The sequence below is a fragment of the Anolis carolinensis genome, chromosome 6 (assembly GCF_035594765.1).
Source record: "Anolis carolinensis isolate JA03-04 chromosome 6, rAnoCar3.1.pri, whole genome shotgun sequence".
Lineage (NCBI taxonomy): Eukaryota > Metazoa > Chordata > Lepidosauria > Squamata > Dactyloidae > Anolis > Anolis carolinensis.
In genome coordinates this window covers 107,103,556-107,124,196 of record NC_085846.1, presented here as the reverse complement: position 1 = coordinate 107,124,196, position 20,641 = coordinate 107,103,556, and the positions used below count along the sequence as shown (strand labels likewise).

General features: G+C 38.0%; 1 protein-coding gene across 6 annotated transcripts in view; it reads right to left on the bottom strand.

Annotated features, from left to right (window-relative positions):
• dip2c (disco interacting protein 2 homolog C) overlaps window positions 1-20,641 on the bottom strand; it is a 332,595-nt gene that overhangs the window by 83,419 nt on the left and 228,535 nt on the right. For all 6 annotated transcript variants that reach the window (XM_016994243.2, XM_016994247.2, XM_016994244.2 and 3 more), the window contains 5 exons: window positions 18,493-18,624; window positions 17,107-17,226; window positions 15,727-15,924; window positions 11,138-11,229; window positions 5,384-5,494 (listed from right to left, as the gene is read on the bottom strand). In XM_016994243.2, coding sequence (XP_016849732.1) covers window positions 5,384-5,494; window positions 11,138-11,229; window positions 15,727-15,924; window positions 17,107-17,226; window positions 18,493-18,624 — 653 coding nt within the window. The remainder of the gene's footprint in view (window positions 1-5,383; window positions 5,495-11,137; window positions 11,230-15,726; window positions 15,925-17,106; window positions 17,227-18,492; window positions 18,625-20,641) is intronic.

Genomic DNA, 20,641 nt, shown 5'->3' with positions numbered 1-20,641 from the left:
TAGATAGGAAGAATTTGCATTCAGAAGCCCAAAGTCAATGTTAGAGCAGGGGCTTTAACATTTGCAAATCCAGCTTTAGTTGCTTGGGCTTCCTGACACACAGATAACACTCGATCTATCATCTTGGTTACAAAACAAAGGTGCATAAGAAAAGCATGTACTCCATAGGATGTGCGATAAGCTCTCTCTATCTCTTTTCTGAAGTTGATATGGAAGAGGTGAAAAGGCAGAAAAGAGGAGAAGAAACTTCTACATATATAAAATATTGCTTATTGCTCAAATGTATCCCGAATAACATCATTCTCCGGGGCACTGCTCTGTGTCCCATATGTTTCTCCAGAATTCAAGAATGCATTTGAAGAATACAAAGCACCATGCAAACATATAGGGCTTAATAAGTACATCGATCTGTAGGTTTCCTTTCCTTGCTTCTGCTCTGGATATCACTCACAAAATCCTCTTTTGTCAATGCAACATATACGGCCTGTTAACTGACAGCTCTCTCCCTTAAACCCCTTTAGAAAAGCACTTTACCCGCACAGACTTGTAGCATTGTTTGGACTGGGGAAAAAACCCGATCAGCTCAGAAACATTGACATGTTCTGGAGATGGCCAGGATTAACTACAAAAAGGCAAAGTGACCTTTACACAGAGGTATGTCCTCTCCCACCAGTTTGTCAAAATAGTTTGCCTCATTCATGGAGAGCTTGAGGCAGATTCAATAGGAAAATATCCAACTGTACCAGAGAGAGAAAGAAAAAGAGAAAGAGAAAGAGGTGATTTCCTGGGAAAACAACAGGTCCTGTCAATTCTGCAGTGTTAATCACCTTTTTTGGGCAGGTGAAGAAGACAGAAGGGGAAGGAAACTAGCTGCCTTGAATACAAATTGGTATGATTTGCTATTCCACAACCGAATAGCATCTCACCTTCAAGCCTTAAAATCCTTCCAAAGGATTACTGAATACTATGTGTCACTAGAGGGTAAACAGACATTATTATTTTATGTGTGCATATCCACACAGGTTTTCACCCTATAGTCTCCAGTCCTGTCTTACAGAGAAAACAAATACCTGCCCAGACTTTTCATTAAAACAAAGCAATGGAAAATATTCGTTCCCGACTTCTGTGTCTCAGGTAATTCAGCAGCTGTGCCTCCAAGGTATTCGGGGGTCTTGGCCTACGAAAAACCTACAGCCAGCTGGAAATGACAAGCATTTCCTTGTACACTGCCTTCCCAGGAATGTTTTCCCTAAGAAAAGGGAGGGAGTCGGTGGACAAGGTCATAGAATGACTAGCTAGATTCTTAGGTTTCTGCGGCTTTGTGACATTGAAAACCAATGTGCCAATTATAACTCTTTGCTTGGATTTATTTGCATGACTTCTGCTCTAAGCACAAGCCAATAAGTGAGGTGAATGCAAGTGAAGAATGCTGTTCACTTAGCTCTCTCATTTCTACTAGGACCTCACACTTGTTCTCTGGCCCTAAGTTACACTGAGAAATGCAGTCTCAGAACATAGTCCCCAATTGGTTGTAAAATTCAACCACTGGGAAAATGCCTACTCAGCCCTGCCCCAAGGAAACCCAATAAAAACCAGGACAAGGGTATCATAAAAACCTAAATTATAACGCATTGTGGAACAGGCACATGTAATATCAAAAAGAGATACAGGAACCTCATCGCACCTTTAACATCAACTGTGGGGAAGGGGGCATTGTACCATGAATTGGGACTACAGCCCAATTCATTAGATGGCTCTTCCCAGCAGTGAGACCTCACAACCAACTTGGGGTCACATCTGATGTCTTTTTATGTTAAGATTAACACAGTTATCTCTTTGAATAGTAATGTAACAAGATGCCATAACCTAGAAGTATTGGTAACATAGAAGTAACACAGAACAAACAACAATGCTAAGTGGGTTGCTGTGGTTTTTCCAATAATAATAGTGGTTTTGGGTGGCGCACAATAAGTAATGTTGACTTGTTACTCCTAAATGTTTTTTGGGAGGTTTAATTGAGGATTTCCTTTGGCTCTTTTTTATATAAGGAAGCAGAAAAAATAAAACAAAGGAAACCAAAAAGAAGTGCAACAATACAGGGAATAATTAGTTATCCTTACCATAACTAAGTAACTTTGTAAAGATAATTGTTGTCCCTATCATAACCAAGTGATTTTGTAAGCAACCACGGAGAAGCCAATAGATGCTCTTGCAAATAGCATTAACTTAGAAATCGAAAAGGAAATTAATTAAGATAAAAACAGAGGACCAAAGAAGGGAAGCAGAACTTTCAGAAGCAGTTGGAAAGTGGCAGAGATAAGGAAGGACGAGATAAGAAAGTGGAAAGGAGGAAGGAGGGCTTTAATAAGGGAACTATGGGAATGAGAAGCTACACAAAAAAAGACTTGGTAAAAAGGTGAGAGACTTGAGAAGGCAGAATTTGCATTTGTCAGTCAAATTAATTATCACATAAAGAATTGACACAGTTCTCACCATGTGTACGAGGAGAAAAAATAATTGTGGGAAAGGACCCTTCACAGAACTGGTCAGGAATGGACCATATATACTAAATGATATTAAGGTTCTGGGTTTACGCTGTACCATAGCAATTCCTTATGTGGTGCTCTTGAGATTTTTAGACAATGTGTGCCTTTGAGATTCTCAGTATCTCAACCTTAGGCTGACAGAAGTTGAAGTTCAAAAATCAGGAGGATGTCAAGTTGGTAAAGGTTGAAAAGAGCCTTCAGCTGGTCAAGTCAACTTCACTCCCACTTAAAAATAATTTTTCTCCTAAAACCTTTTGCCATTGTATCTATTGCATAAACCTTACGGTAACCAAATTATATTTTATCTGCACCCTTATGCCTCATAAACCGTGAAATTCTAACAAGTGAACTACATTCACAGACAAAAGGAGTGCTATATAGAGATCGAGGTTCAGGAAACACAATAAGTCATTAGCATGACAATGCACACAATACAGCCTTCCAACAATGTGAGATAGAAATCAGGTACTGAAACTGATTAAGCAGAACTCTTTTGGGGATGGTCCATCCATGAAGTGCAATTTCACTTCATTAGTTTCACTCCATTTCCTGCTGTATGTAAACAAATGCAGGTAATAAACATAACCACACACATTGCCAGGGCTACCAATTCTTATTTGTCAAGAAGACCACAACATCACAGGTAGCTGCTGTGATGTTTTTCTATGTCACAATACAATACACAATCTCCTCAAGTTATCTTTATACTTTTGTGACAGCATGATATTTATTTTCAACAGCAGTCTTGGTATGATTCAAGCCCACTGTCTAAACGCTTCCAGTTACTTTCACAAACATTTCAACAGAAAAGGCAGAATAAGACACACAATTATTTTTGGCACATTTTTCTGCAGATGTCTATTCAGATGTTTGCAAAGAGAACCTTATGGAATTCTTATGGTCAAGCTTTCAAATACAGAATGGAGCATCTATGCATTATTTGGGGTTGGGGGGGAGGAAAGGCAGAAAACTGGGTACTGCTTCACGTGTCTTTTTTATTTGTGTCTAAAAGAAACATCTTTATTGAATTTAATCTTTTCCACAGTACTATAGTGTCCTCATTTTAAAACCATGTTGAATTTTGCAAACACAAATGCAAATATGAAAAAAAATCAATATTTGTCACAACCATGCCTATTTGAACCGCATAGAAATGAAAATATTGCCAAAAGCTGAAGATTCCACAGAACTCTCTCTCTCAGAAAAGCAAGTTAGCTTAATCAAGATTTATCTATTCTTCTACATCCATTCCAGCTTCTCTGTGTCCCTAATAACTTTGCTACACAGCCATCTAATGTTCATACTGATGTAGGAAAAACTAAAATATGCTATACTAAAAAGTCTTTTTTGTTCACTCTATAGAGGTCATGATTCAACACTAGTCAGTGCATTTGCAATATCAATCTAGTTTTGAAACGAACTAAACACAAACAAAACTTCCATTTTTTTAGCCAATCCCAAAGAGTATTGTTATTTTTCACTACAACCAAATTGCCTTTTGAAGTTTCTCCCAAGAATAAATGCATTTAGGAATATCTTTGCCCAAATGCATGATCCAAAGAACTAATTCAAAACCAGCTCCAAAAATGAGTCAGTCTCTTTCACATGAGGATATGATTATTACATATTTCATACACTCTGGAGTAGCTCTTTCAAGTCCCCATAAATATAGGTCTAAATCTGTTTATCCTGACTAGAGTACACCCCATTACATCAATGCCAACTTAGCAAGTCAATACTTGTGTATGTTTCATTTATTTTGTGGGTGAATTCCATTTGGAGCTGGAGATAATATGCTAATTGAACACTGGCAAGATTGCAACTGTCTTTCTTTTTTTGAAGAACTAGAGTAGATGTTGTAAGCCTTGCCTATATTGCACATTGCCCAGAAATTAAGAGCAAAACAATAATGTAAGCAAGGCTTCTGCTATCCCAGGTTTGCAGGATTAGTAGTCTTTGAGTAATTCTCAATCTAAATTCAAGCCAAACCCAATCCTACTCAGCAGATACATTTTAGCTACTTTCCTGTTGTTCCATGCTTACTTTAAGACAGTGGTTCTCAACCTGTGGGTCCCCAGGTGTTTTGGCCTACAACTCCCAGAAATCCCAGCCAGTTTACCAACTTTTAGGATTTCTGGGAGTTGAAGGCCAAAACACCTGGGGACCCACAGGTTGGGAACCACTGCTTTAAGGAAACAATCATAATTGATAGTCCTTTTCAGAATGCAGTGTGCAATTGATACCACAATTTCTCCATGTAAACCACTGGTGTCTAACATTTAGTCCTCCACGTGTTTTGGACTTCAGCCCCCAGAACATCTGGAGGACCAAAGGTTGGACACCATTGATGTAAACAATGTTGTTCTTTCAGGAATCTTGTCCTGACATAGAACACCAAAACATCAAACAATGAGAACTTAAGGACAGCTTCTATAATTATTAATTAAATGATATCATAGCAAGTTCACCTTTTCCTCTTTAATAGACTGAAAAAGCACTTGTACAGTAAAAACTCCATCTAGAAGAACTGTGACTATTTCTAAGTGATGTCCTTAACATGTACATTGCACTTGAACTATCTCTTGCATATACAGCTTGCAGACAGTTTTCAAACAAAATCAAATACATAAAATACAGATGACTCCCAGTGAAGCTAAGATGAATTAACTAGATCATGCATATAAGAGTTATCTTCTATTTTTAAAAAGTTATGTAAGAATCCCTACACATGTTTCATTCCATTTCCAAATATGTGACCCACTCAGGTGGTCAAGTCCTGTAACAATTTGTTCTGACAGCAATTCCGACAAAGACAACGAGAAGCATTTTTCTCTTACCTTTCTGGTAAGTGGCACTTCAATAGGAACAGGGACAACTTCTGCAAGTAAGCAGCCATAAAATGCTACCATAAAAGCAGCAGGGTCATTGTTGGGGAATACTAGCGCTACCTATAAAACAACAGGAGGAAAAAACAATTAAGTACAGTTTCAAAACATATTTTCCTACTTTTGGCTAATGCACAAGAAAAATTTCATGCCTAGCAAACAACAATTTCAACTGGGTATGTTAGATTTTCAGAGAAAGTTAGTAATATCGGAGACGCTGACATCAGAAACAAGGAGCAATGAGATCTCATAAAATCAAGCTGCACTTAACAAGAAGCTAGGACTTGACTTATTAAAGATGTACTGTTGATGTCAACTATCCTAGTAGGCTTTCATACAGTTAATACCTGAAGACAGGTGGCTCTAATGGCAATGGAATAGTGAATTAATTCTGTTTTAGTGCAATTTTTTAAAGAGTTGCCCAAGTTCAAATTGAATCTAGAGTTGTTTTATTAGCACACTAACATCAGAGCAAACATTTGAATGTTAATGAATAATAAAGGAAGATGAAACAAAAAATATACACATCCACATGTCATCGCTACTTCCTCTAAGCAAATGATAGTAATACATGTCCAATTTTAACTTAATCAGACTGTAAACCCACATGGTTTAAACTATTAATAGTATAAGCACTGTGTTTTTAATCACTTTCTAAAGGTCACATCGATAAACTATTAAGCCACAGCCTTTCTACAACTACAACAGGGATCTCTCGGGTATATGGGATTGTGTGCGTGTTTCTCTGTGTGCCCACAAAATTACATGTCTGTATCGAGTTTATGTACATGAACCAAGGAGAACATTAAGGGAGTTATCCCAATTATAATTTTGTTTCACCTTATTGCCTTCACTCCATAAAAAAAACACATAGCAGAAACCCATTTCTCTTGTCAGAAGCTATGCAATTAGTTTTCCCTCCAATTTCACTGCTACATTTCACCCCTATATTTTAAATATATATTCTTCTACAAGAATATATAAAAGGAAATAAGTGTTATATTGCATTAATATATGCCTCAGTCATACACACACAGGAAGCTGTTTCATATTGGTCCATCTACTACTGTCAATTCTGGCTGACAACTGCTCACCAGAGTTTCAGGCACGATTCAGTCCTAATCTTATCTGGTTAGATCAGGCATGAGCAAACTTTGGATGTCCAGGTGTTTTGGACTTCAACTCCCACAATCCCTAACAGCCAACTGACTGTTAAGAATTGTGAGAATTGAAGTCCAAAACACCTGGACGGCCAAAATTTGTCCATTCCTGGGTTAGATCCATTGGGTTCCCTGATCGTTTCTCATCCAGGAACCTCCCAGATACGATACTGCTCACCTTTCAAAATCCAACAGGGTAGGATTCAGCGTACATATAGCATGGTCACTTTCCAGATTCTCTTTAAGGAGTGCTTCTAAATATATATATATTCTAGAATTTTATGTATCTATGTATTTATTTATTGTGTTCTTCTGTGTAGTGCATTTCCTCTCAAACAATCTCACATTAAATCAACAGTTTGCAGTCGGTTTCAGAAAACAGCTTGTGAATAAAACATGGAAGGGGGAAGAAGAGCTAGGTATTAAAGACTGGAGAGATAAACTGGGGGAATATATCCAAATGGCCAAGCTGACAAATAGTAACAGAGGAGGTAATAATGAGGATTTTGTAAACAAATGGAGGCTGGCACTTGGGTATCTGGAAAAGAAGACAAAGGTAGATTTGATGACTGCCATAAAGGGGATTCAATGAAAGAAGATACATGGGTAGTTGATGGTTAGTTACGTGATACTTACTGAGGGGTATCGGAGGTCTAGGGGGTTGGGTTCACGGGTGAGGGGTTTGGGGGACAAGGATAAGTTAAGGTATAACAACGGTATAGCCACTCTGTGAATATCCATTAGTTTAACAAGCGCTGGCTGTACACTACAGTGCAAATCTTTATATCTTTCTGTATTTTTTTTCTTTTTTTATATGTGTGTATTTTATTTTACTTCTTGTTTTTCACTTTCATGAATGTCTGTTATAATTTCTAAAATAATTAAAAAATTAAAAAATTTAAAAAAGAAAAAAGAAAGCAGCTTGTGAAAAAAGCCTTTCATAATGGCAGTCTATCATTTTGGTATTCCATTTGCAGTTTTTCACAAAACTTGAGCTTCTCCCTACATTCTTCAAGACATCCTTCTGGAGGCCACAGCTACTTTTTTCTCATAGGGTTAGTGTTATAATTTGGCTGCTGGTATCACCCACTATTTATGTAAGGCCATATATGGAGACACCTACACGGACTACCTCGATTAGTATGATATTATTGCCTCTAAAACTTAAGGGAGACAAAAGAGATGAAGGAAATTAATTATGTATGTGTGTGGGGGAATTAACTTTTTGAAATCCCGTAAGATTTATCTCCACTGCAGAATCCTGTCATAACCTGGCTTTCACCCTCAGGATTCAGTGAAGTATCTGTTCCAAAACTAATTTCAAGAAAAAGATTCACTGCTATACACAGCAATTTGAGGGAAGGCAAAGGCAGGCAGGATGTGCAAAGAAGAAATCTCTAGCTGTGCTGTCATCTTCCTAGTTTCTCTTGACTTATTTACTCTGCGGAGGGCTTCAGCCCTCTATGGCTATGACTTAGAGACTTAAACACAGTCATAAATCAAGATGAAAGATTCTGGAGACTTGTTTTGGCTAAATGCCAAAGCAGACAATGATTTAAATTCAACATCTGTCTGCAGTCTCTTTAGTTTTATTCTTCAGGATTACTTATGAACACAAAAAATGCAGAAAATCGCATCTTTTCTGAAGGTCCTGTACCGACATCATCCAGTCCCTTTGGGCAGCATTCTGAAGCTGAGCAGCTTTAAGAGAGAAAAGAAAGAAATACTCCACAGCAATACCCTACTGTTAAAGGCATAGACTGCAATGGCTCCCAACCTTTGGTCATCTAAGTATTTGGAACTTGAACTCCCAGGAGCCCCAGCTAGACTGACCAACTGTCAGAAATGTTGGGAACTGAAGTCCAAAACATCTGAAGCATCAAAGATTGGGAACCATTAACATGGAGGATCCTATTGGAAGGGACTATGGTTTTATTTATTTATTTCGTGTCAAAAGCATTTCAAAATGATGGGGAAAAAAGAAGAAAATCACAAGCAACTAAATAGTTTTGGACCAAAAGCGGGCAACAGCAACCGCATGGTGTTGGTGGGGCATAGTCCCGCATGGGACTATGGTGAGGAGGGTAAACTAGAGGGCATTAGAAGACTCTAAAGAACTTAAGTTTAATCCTCAGCCACTTTCATTAACTCCAAATTGCTCATTTTGCACTTGCCAAATATCCTTCACCACTTGTGTGCAAACTCTGTTCAGTTGAGGCATTTAGGGAGTGCACATTCAATCAGACTGAGCTTCTTTGAAGCTGCGAGACAGGTAGAAATTTAGGACATTGTTTATAGCCACTACATTGCATTTATTCTGGGCTATTGTTATTATTGTTTTATTTATCTTGTAGTTCACTTCAAACTTTCAGAAAAAAAGGACTTCAAAATTATGCACATTCTGTAACACAGTGTTCATTTTTTAACCATCAACAGAGACATTTCTGTCCAGAGTTATCAGTATTCTTATGCAAATTCACACGGAAACAACAGCTGTTTGAAGACTTGGACATCTTAGGAGCTAGAAGTAAGATCAGACTGATTCCAAAAGAACATATTTGCATATTTGGTCCTAGGCGTAACAGGGAAGCATCCAAAAGCACTCAGGAAAAACCATTGGTATCACCATCATAGAGAAGTTGTTTCTCAGGGTCATTTCCCAACAGAATTCCTACTCTGAATTTCTTATGATAAGTATTGTTTTGCCATCATGGTGGTCTACTGGTATATACAAGATGGACAAGAGTGTGAAAATGAAGAAAGTACAAAGCAGTCATGAGAATCTAATTTGGTCCAAATTTAATACTGGCATAGGAAATGGCTGTCTACAGACAGAAGACTCAAAGTACAACAAAAAGAAGGGGATTGCAACTCATGGTGGAGTTTAACAATGATGGCACATAGAGTTACTAATCGAGATGGGGACAGCAGAAAATTGACAATGAGAGAGATCAGAGAGTCTAAGTGGACAGTAGGGATTAAGCGAGAAAAGGTCAAGTTGGCAATGAAGCTATACAAAGAGGGAGACCATCATCTTGATGGATTAAGGTCACAATGGAGCAGGCCTCATTCAGAGATATATATGCTTTGAAGAGACATTGAAGTGAAGTAATCAAGCCTTTTTACACGGTAACCCCGAGGGACATATATCAAAACCTGATCATACAAGTCTTTAGAAACATGTAAGCAATAATACACCGGCTTTTATAATAAGTCACTATTAAAAATGGCCACTGCCACACTCCTACAGAGCAGCTTATGCCAGGAGCCCTTATTAAAAATTACTGCTGCCATTCTGCTCCATTCAAGTGCTCTACATGGCTCTTCTTCCACGTTGCTGCTGCATTCAGACCAAAACAGAAGACAAGGGGAAAAGGAAGGAGAGGGGGGTGCCTTTCTTTCTCCAGTTTGGGAAAGAGAGGGGTAATGAAATGGGTCTTCTTGCCTCGACCTCTTCCCACTGCCTTCATGCTGCATCCCTATTCTAGTATTAACCTGCGTACAAATTGATCCAGGTTTTTGGAGCTTATTTTTTGTCATTGTCACTTATACCCAAAAATATTTTGGCATATATTGAAAGATGGAAATTAAGAAACTCCTGGTGAATGTTTTGAAGGGAAACATTGTTGGAGAGTATATTGCCTTCACTTCAGGCTGAAAGAAAATATGTTCAAAGGATAAGAACTTCCCAACCACTATAGTTTCAGTGGTTTGACTGTATCTCACATCAGGACTGTTGGACTGACATGAGATCATGAGGAAAAATGTGCACACAAACACCTTGATTAAAAAACACTTCTTGAACCCACTCAAAATTGTTATGATCTTACGCCAAGTCCCTCAACTTTCAAGTAGAAAAACCATTCTGCTTGTACCGAGTATCTTATTAATTAGCTGGCAATATTCATAGGTTCAAACCTAGTAGTTTATCCAAACAAGGCCTTCATTGTCTCTGGGGTCTCCCAGAACACAAAGAGGACACACAGATGATATAAAAATGAATTTTATCCACATGACATATACCACAATGGTTTCTATATAAGGAGGCCTTTGTGAGATAAAGTACATTTTTTAAAAATGGGGAAATATAATTTTATCAAAAAGACTATTGCTGTAAATTCTCTGTAGTTTGCTAACCAATTTATTGCAGTTAGCTTGTATTTTGACATAATCATTTACAATTCAGTGACATAGTAATATATCATGAATATATAATCTTTCTTTAAAAATGTATTCCAAATGAACACAGGTGAGGCATAGTCGGTTGTTAGGGTTAGGGGCACAGTAAAAGTATAAAGCTGTGAAAAAAGGCTACTATTTGTTACATGCAAGAACACATCTAGGAATTTTAGGCCCTCCAGCATGACTCCATGCTCAACTTCTGCTGCAAGCTAACCACAGAATTGCACTGGCGGACGGACCTTCAGTGTCCTACAGAGAACATTTTAATGAAATCCATGATAAATCAAATCTGCAAAGGTCAAACCTGCAAATGTGATTGTCAGACTGTACTGCAAAGGCCCTAAATGAAAGCTTAGGCACTTACCCTGTCTCCTGGTCGCACCATGGGTTCTTGCTTTGTGCCCAATTTATGCAGTATATTGTAAGCAACCTTCATACTGCGAGTCCAAAGTTTGCCTATAGACAAAAAACCAGTGAATTATACTGTTTTAAGCCCAAGTGATTCAAAATACATCACACACAACCCAAAAGCTTCATTGTTCTCCAAAATTCTGAGACCCTGTCATACTATAAACTTCATATTCCTTTACATTCAGATTCACATACTTACAAAACAGGATTTTTTTTAACCATGATACTTGATATACTGTAAAATAGGTCCTTAGTGTCAGAATAGAGGCCCTATCATGCACTGTATTGTGGCAAAATCAATGTTGCTTGCATTGATCAACTATTCTTCTCCATCAACTCCCCACAAATCAGAGAAGAGACTGTTGGTTGAGTGTGAAAGGCATTGGCAAACACAGCATACTAAGCACCTAGGAGACCTAGCATGGCTCATAGGCCATGCATTTTGAAGGTTTAAGGACAAAAGCAAAGGCTGGGATGTCTGTCCTAATTTTATATAAGTCCCATATACGCTTGAAAGAAAACTGTCTTCCAAAAAAAAAAAAGCGTATGACTATAACCCATTGAATCATTGCAACTTGATTACATTTACAACTGTAAAACTATTTATTATATGAATGACTGAAATCAATGAAACATGGAGTTTCATTTAGTAGAGAAACATTTAGTGGGCCCTCTAAATCAATGGAACCTACATAATGCTACATAAAACCTACATCAGATTAGTTTGCCCTTTAGTTAGGACAAGTGATTGAATTTTGACTGATATGCCACACACAACACAGTGTTTCAAATGGCTATCCCTCAAGTCCATTTTGGATACTACAAGAAGGACAAGAGAAAAAAAAATCAGCAGCCAAATCCTATTATTTACTAACATGATAAACTGAGAGATACATATGGAGAAACTTTGGGTTACTCTGCTTAGGTTGTATTTGCCTTTGAATTTAGTTCCCTATCTGTACTTTTTTTTTAAAATTATTATCCCCCTAGTAGTTTTACCTGCAAGTGAAGGTCTAAAATGTAGTGCTTTACAGCACTGAACAAAATGCAAGCAAACTGGTGGTAATTCCCTATTTATGTACATTTTAACTAGGCTACTAGTCCAGTTAAGACCCTAACAACTGCACTTTGTACAGCTATAAGAAACTGCAACAATCCTCAAAGGTGATGGGAAATACTTTGCTCATTTCGAGCTGTATGCATTTACAATGGATCCAAGGCAAAACTACGGGGTCTAGATGTAGAAATTAAATATTACAGAGATCATTTCTTAAATCCCTATTCAAATATCAATTTACAATACTATTTTTGGTGGTGCAAAACCTGCTCCACTTCATAGACAAGCATATTTTGGTGTCAAACACTTCAGGTAAAGAAAACCTTCTGCGTCAAGAGGATGCAAACTGGTGAACTATAATACTATCTCACATATCTATAGCCCAGTAAACACTCTAAGCAAAACTTTGTATTTTATGAAGTATAGCAGTCAAATTGAGAGAATTCTGCAACGGTTGCCTTGCCAGCCCAAGTGAAATGGTTCATTTTCGATATAGCTCATAAACTGATTGTTTGGTGTCATTTTAAATATTGGCAAACATTCACCATGTGTACTTCTGCAGGGCACTGTTCACATCCAATCTCTATTGAAAATTATGCAAAGGCATGACTTGATACAGAGGAAGGTATGACTATAATCAAGCTACCGGTCACTTCCATTATAGAGCAATATCATTAAACATATTGAGAACAATCATATAGGCATAAATGTTCCCCACAAAAGGTAAAACCTTCTTTCCATGAAGCTGTGATTGTTTTGTCAAGCCTTTACTTTCAACATGAAATCTTTTCCTGTTAGAAGTTAAATAAGGGACACTTCAGAATAAATAAATACACAGATAAATAATACTTTCTCAATCAGAATTTAGGGGGGGGGAGAAGACACTTCAAAATCCTTGTCAACTTAACTCAGTTAAAAATGAAGGAAGTGATACAGCAAGAGAGGAAAGAAATATCTTTGAGAAGAGACCATCAGAGGACAGACACATCTCTTTGCACAAAACACATTTGACAGAAATACAAAAGATTGAGAGCGTTGCTACAGAACCAAATTGGCAGTGTTGGTAGTCATGTAATCATGTAACTTCTTATAGAAATGCCTAAGAGAAGGGATTTAATCTAGTATGTACCCAACATGCTGTTCTACAGAAATGGAATGAGTGATGTATCATGTCAAGGGGTCCCATTAGCATGTCAACAAAACACTCTTTCCAAATATGTAGATTGGCTAACGTTCCCCAGCTGGTCTATTTTCTCCACTGAGTACAAAGGACTTACTCCCATGTGAGTGCAAATATATTATTGCGGGTTGACTTTAATGCTATTTTGATGCCCATTTTAAAACTGTAACCAATGTTTCTCTTACATGAATCAATCAAACCTAGCATGTTATGGTTTACCAACAGTGATTAAGTGCTAAAAACCTAAGTTTTACTCTTTGCAATATTTATTTCAATTTGAGAGAGAAGCAAAAACACCAATCCTAAAGGGGAACACTTACATACCTAAAGGAGCATACTTAATTATATACATTCGTATATAGGCTGAGCTACTGCATATGTCGAGGACTGGTTTTGGGGGCAAAATTATGGATTTTGATAAGACCCATGAATAAGTTGACAGTCATTTTGTGGACAGGGGAAAGAACCAGTGGTACCTAGCCAGTCCTGGCCTCCGGCAACATTTTTCCAAGAGGCATTTGAAAAGTCCAGAAGTGGCACCACAATTGAGAGAGTAGAGGGAAATGGTGTTTTTTAAATGTTACCTCAGGACAGACTAAGCCACTCTACTCAGAGAAGGGTTAATTCCTTTTTCATGGGAGCCAAGATAGTCACACTGACTGGTAGATAAGTCAGCCATGGTTTTTTGGGTTGACTAACATTTTTGGACTTATATATAAGGTACTTATAAGCAATTCTATGATCAACAAGACTAAACTTTGTCAAAGGATATTTTGAGTGATAAGTGACTAAAACCTTCCTGTTGTAAAAAAAAAACCCAACTTCACTCCTTCACCTGTATTTTATCACAAATGTGTTAAGTATAAAGATTGTCCAAACAAAGCCTATGGCAGAGAGGTTGGTCAAGAGAAAAGAAAACTGTAAAAACCAATCTTGCTATTCTTTATAGTAGGACTGCTATACATCACCACACAGCATCAAAGTCACAGCAAGCAAGTATAGTCTTACCAAACCTAGGCATGGTAGTTCGGAGTTTGCCCAAAGGCAGCTGTAAACAATTGTACACTCTTTTTCAGTATTACATTATACTTTAAAAGCAGGTAAGAAAACAAATAGACTTGTTTTATAGTGTTCTTAAAGTGAAGATCTTATTTCTCCAGTTTTTTTTATACCTCAGAGTTTCTCAAATGTGCTCCTCAAATTGTGCTCCTCCAGATGTTTTGGACTTCAGCTCCCACAATTCCTAACAGCTAGTAAACTGGCTGGGATTTCTGGGAGCTAAAGTCCAAAACACCTGGAGAAACACAATTTGAGAAACACTGTTATAACTAATGGCCAAGTAAAATGAAGAATGGGGGGAAGACGGGACTTGTTGGGTCTACAAATGCTGCCTCTATAATGTTGAGAGTTGTAGCCCAATGAAGTAATTTTTCCAAGGCCTAGTGATGAAGCAATCAGGAAAATGGTACTGAGGAGGATCATGGCAACCATGGGAGATATGGTCTGTTTTATTCCATTCAACTACAGTATAACTGTACTGAGCTCCACAGCAGCCTGTGCAGAACAGTGACAGCACAAATTGCCAAATAGTCCTGGAGATGTGTACTTTTTAACAGAAAATAATACAACATACATTTGAATAAAAGCACCAGGAATGAACCCTGGAGCAATAGACACATTAAATCCCATTATACAAATGCAAAAACATTGTGCAATAAATTTATAGTCCATAAACGGCTGTTCACGAAACCTTGGAGTTCATGGAAATCATATGAAATGTTATATTCTTGATATTTTGCATGTAGCTTAAAAAATACAGTGAATAGCTACAAAATAATATTGCATTTAGAAAGAAAAAATAAACGTAAGAAAAATAGCTGACTTTTGGATTTTTTTCATACCAAAACAAAGTAATATTCTACTCTAGTGCTACCAACTCTAATCAACAAAACCTGTCCATATCACTGAGAGAGCAATCATTTGCATCACTGTGACCAATGAAGCTATAAAGGGAGATGTGTAGCTGAACACGGGATTTTTATGCATTCTAAGAATGCAGCCACCCATGGAGTTACAGACCCTCAAATAAGCTATGACCCTCCTTGTTGATTTCTTCATTAAATGGATCAGGCTGTGTTACTACTCACTAATCTCAGCAAAAAAATAAAACATACATTCAAAAAACCTAAGGCATACTAAAATATATTAGATTGTGAAATAACTGGAGATGGAAATACGTTTCCTGAGATCTGTTTTAATTCAGTTAAAAAAATAAAGTGACAAAGAAGTTGAGAAAGTTGCTGACCGTAAGTGAGAATATATAGTGGTTTTCCATTGGTATCCATAGTGGTTAGGCAAGGAGCTTTTGGGGAAATGGTGCCCCATCGTTGCAAAGCTGCTTCAAGAGATGGAGGCCAATTCGTAACCACGCCCAGTTGTTCCCCGCGCATCGCCAGCATCTGAGCTCCCTCTGGCTTTGGTTGGTTTGGGTCTGGCTGTTGAACTTACAGGTGTAAGAGAGTGTTACTTCACGGAGTTTACACCAGGATTCACTATACATATAGAGAATTAAGACATTTACTTTTGAAAAGTCACCAGAAAACAACAGAAATATTGGATAATACAGCCTACAGAGAAACCTCTGGTCCAGTTCAGACATCATAGCAAAAACACGGACTGACTCTTGGGAGCCTGCCATGAGCTGCTGTGCTCACATCTTCACTCAGTTAAACCTATTCTCTCCTCCACTTTCTGATCAATTGTAATAACAGGACTTCATCCCATGCAGGATGTAATGGAGGCAATTGCATGATGCTAGGCCACTTCTGGTGGGTGCCTGTGGATTCCGTTGCATGTTCTGGAGTCGGGTGCTACCCGACTGCCAACAACAGAAGTGGGGAAAGATGGGAAAAGGTGGAATGGCTGCCATCCCTGAATATGGAAAGGCACAGGACCCTGAGGGTAGGATACAAAATAAAATGGTTCCCTCCGCTTTTCCCTTCTTTTCCTCCCCTCATGGATGAAGTCCATGGTCTTCCCAATTCAATGGCCATGTAACAGATCCCTGGTAATTATGTCCTGCAGGTCAAGCTCTTCTTCATTAAAATGTGGCACAATTACGTGGAATGGAGTTGGGGGGTCATCTTGCCGCTTCCAGCATAATAAGTGATTTGATTCTTAGACATTTTGAGATTAGAGGATCTTGAGAAGGTAGTTCACAGTGGGAAGGGATAAGGAATTTATTACGTTGAGAATGGACAAGGCATTATTACATGTGCCAGATCATGGGTGTTTGTTTATGAAATCCTGATGCAACATCAAATACAAACCCATATGCATGACTGGACAATCATGGAACATTAGAGTTCAAAGTTATGTATCATCTGAGACACAATGCTTCACAATGAAATTAATTCATGTAATTTGATGAAACAAACTGAAACACAATACAATACATTCCAGTTTTTAGCCAATATCTGTTTTACCTGTCTTGTTCCACCATGCCACCATATTATTCTTTTCTCAAATTAGTGGAGACTAATACTATCAAGACACTGACAAAAGAAACTAATTTAGCTAAATTTTAGTGATTTTACATAATCAAAATCTGAGCTTTCTTGTTGTGGAACAATAATTCTACAAAACAAGAAGAAAAACATGTGGAGAAGGGTCAAACTTTTTTTACCTTCTAACAATTCTTCAAAGTCATCTACAAAAAACTCTCGTAACGGTGGTCGTTTGGGTCGTTTTAAGGTGTTGACCAGTTGCTGAATTTTTGCTGACACTCTGCTACTTACTGGAACTCCTACGTAAAAGAAATGAAAAGAAGTCTTAAAGCAGTAGGTACACAAACAAAATACAAGCAAAAGAGGAATGCACATCAAATTGAAGGAAAGTTCAGACACCCATATCTGAGGCTCGTTCTACACTGTCTATATAATGCAGTTCAATGCAATTCAAACTACATTGTATAGTAGATGTAGAACCAGCCTGGGACAACTTATTGCCTTGTGAACAGATACTACATTCCAATGGCATGTTGCATCTGTCCAAGATGTCCAATAACTTTCAGTGGGTTCTTGTCCTACAACTGAAAATTGGTGGCCATGGATCTGTCATAACACCCAAGCATCTCAACCCAAGCACACTTTGAACAACCAATTATTTGTAAGTAATTCCTTTTTCTGATAATGAACATATAACTTAGCTACATTTCCTTCTAACTAAGCAAAAATTACTCCCTTTACAGTAAAACTACAACTGTTTAGGGGCTGTTAAAGTTCTAGGCTATGGCATCATTAAATGGTGAAGGAAGAAAATCAAATGCCTCAAATTCTACTGTTTCATGTTTTGTCATGGGTATTGAAACAATGATGTGTGGAAGACATGTTTTGTACTACAGGCAAGCAGAATGTAGCAATCGGGTGTGCTTTAAAAAACAATAAAAAAACCACCAACTAAAATTATTCCAGACTTAATGTTGAGGAAAGGGAAAATAAAGATTTACTTTTAAAAAGTGCTAACAGTAGTAAACTAATTTTGGGAAATGAGACTTGGGACCACAAATTAAACAAATCATATTTTAGAATCAATTTTCCAAGCTGGCACTTTCACATCTTATATGCGCTGGTGACTGATGATAACAACGCTTGGCAAGGTGGCAGGCAGTAGGGAAAAAAGGAAGACTACATTGTAGATGGACACACTCAGTTAAAGTCATGGCACTGAGTCTTCAAGACCTGGGTGAGGATGTTGATGACAAGGTGACTTTCGGAGTTCTCTCATTCATAAGTTGAAGCCAACTTGCTGGCAGTTAACACCAAAACCCCTTTTCTGCTACTGAATTCTTCCATTTCTCCGATCTTCCCCTTTTCAAAGTATTTAAACATGAGCCAAGCACCTGTCTTATTCACTTCTCTTGCCTGTTTCCTTGGTATAAGTGTGAACTCTTACATTTTCCATTTTGCACTCATTTTGTACATGCCCCTGACAGGACATGAGTACTCCTAATGCACAGCCCGTGTGGCCAAACATTCCATCTCGCATTCCTCCACTATTTTAAAAGACATACCATCGCCAGTTTCCATAAGTTCAGCATTTCCATATTTTGGTGCCGCCCTTGACGTTGAACCTTGTGGTCTTTCTACTTGTATTGAATGTTCCGAGGTGTAAGTGGTAACATCTGGAGGTGCGGAATGGTTTTCTGCAAAATAAATGTGTGACTCTGAATAGTTTCTTTGAGCACTGTTGACAGTGTTCTCTTACTACACAATTCCTTTCAGAAAATTAATAAATATTGTCTTTTGCTTACTGTGGGAGCCTTCGTGAAGAATTAGTATAACCATAGCCTTTACTTTCAAAGAAAAAAGTTTCATATTTCAAACTAAACCAGACAAAAATAGTCTCACTTAAATCCCACTGAAATCAATGAGACAAGTTAGCTTTAATGGAACTTATGGCTAGCCGCCACTAATTGTGAATTACTTCCATGTCAGTGGCTTGCAACAACTAATTCATGCATTAGTTCTGATGTCATTTCAGCATTTAGCAAATGATTTATTTACACAAAAATGTATAGCCTGTTTTTCTGGTAGCCTTTATACTACTCAGGATAGCTGGCAACAATTAAGACTAAATGTTAAAATACTGTACAATTCCAAAAACGTGGAGAATATTAAAAATATGGATGCAGGAGATAATACATCACATCAGACCAAATATATTCATCCCAAGAGGGGTGGATGGAGGATCCACTATCTTGGAGGTGTAAATCCATTCTAGATTTTAAGGCTGCTCTTCCTGCAGTTGCTCTGAGTTGAGTTGGAACATCTCCAGGACCATTCCCATGACAAAACACCTTTTAGGAATCATCTGTATCTGGATGACTTCCATACGACTTGGAGCAGTGATGGAAAGGGCTGTTGTAAAACTAAGAGGAGATCCACTGTCCTCAAGGCAATGGCTCCATCAGCTGCCCATGTCAACCAATATGACAATTGCTTTACCCCAAGGATTTTAGCCTTTTGGGGCAAGGAATTTCACATTTTAGGAACTGCAACAACATTCTCTTGTTCACAACACCAGTGGGGTCATAGGAAAGAGAAAGGTTCTTTTATTAGATTTTACAGTGCAAGGCTGTAACATTCCTGGCTTAATGCATTTGTTAGATCTGTTAAAATGTCAAAAGGCCTTTGCGTGTTTTCATATTCCACAAATTGCATCTTACATCTAGTTGAAACATTAGGCATAGGTATACCAACAAGAAAATTTCAAGAAAACCACTAGGATAGCTGTGTGCCGTTCTTTGTATTTATGACACTGTTCCACAGCTTAATTTTATTTTTTAAATAAAAGCATCAAATGCTAGATCACTATAAAAATAGCCGTCATAACTATTCAACCAGAGAGCAGACTGAAATTATTCCGCTGGACCCACAGTAGTAAGCTCACCACCTGCCTATTTTTAGGTGTAGTTACTATTTTGATTGTTCTCTGCACCAGAGATAGAACTTCCAGAAGTAAGCATGATTTGGTGACTGACTCTGTGACGTTCTTGAACAATTCACAAGCTAATCCCCTCTTTTCACAGTTCAGTAACCCACCATGCATTTCCAATTTATTTTTTCCTTTCTCAATCACTTCCCCACTTTATTCCTGCAGTATCTTTTTGAAACCAGTTTTGCTTCAGGAGGCAGGAAAGAGCACCATCTGGGTCTTAAACAAGTTCTCTATTCAGAAACCTAAGTGATCAAAAGCATAATCCATCAAGAGGGGTAGGTGTCATTCCTCTAAGCCAAACTGAAACCATTCGTAATAACTAGTATTGAGTTTAACCAAGGCAAGGGCTTCCTAAAAGATGCAGAAGTTGTGTCATCTGGTGTTTGAAGGTGTCAGCACTCAGAAGTAGTTAGACTACTATATGAAAAAATATATCTGGGTAACTTAATCAGGGCAGTCTTTCCATTTATCAGCACTGCTGGTGCCACAGAAGATTGCAATTAGTGGCAAGTGGTATATGTGGAAAACACATACAACTCAAGCTCTTCTCGGCTGTGGCCCCCCGGCTTTGGAGCTCCCTCCCTATCCACCTTCAGGAAACAATTGAAGACTTAGATGTTCCGTTTGGCTTTTGGCAAGACAGTCATGAGTTAATCCAGCTCTTGCTCCAGATGATATTATTGATAATCGATCCCACACCTTATTGGGCCCTATCTTTAATG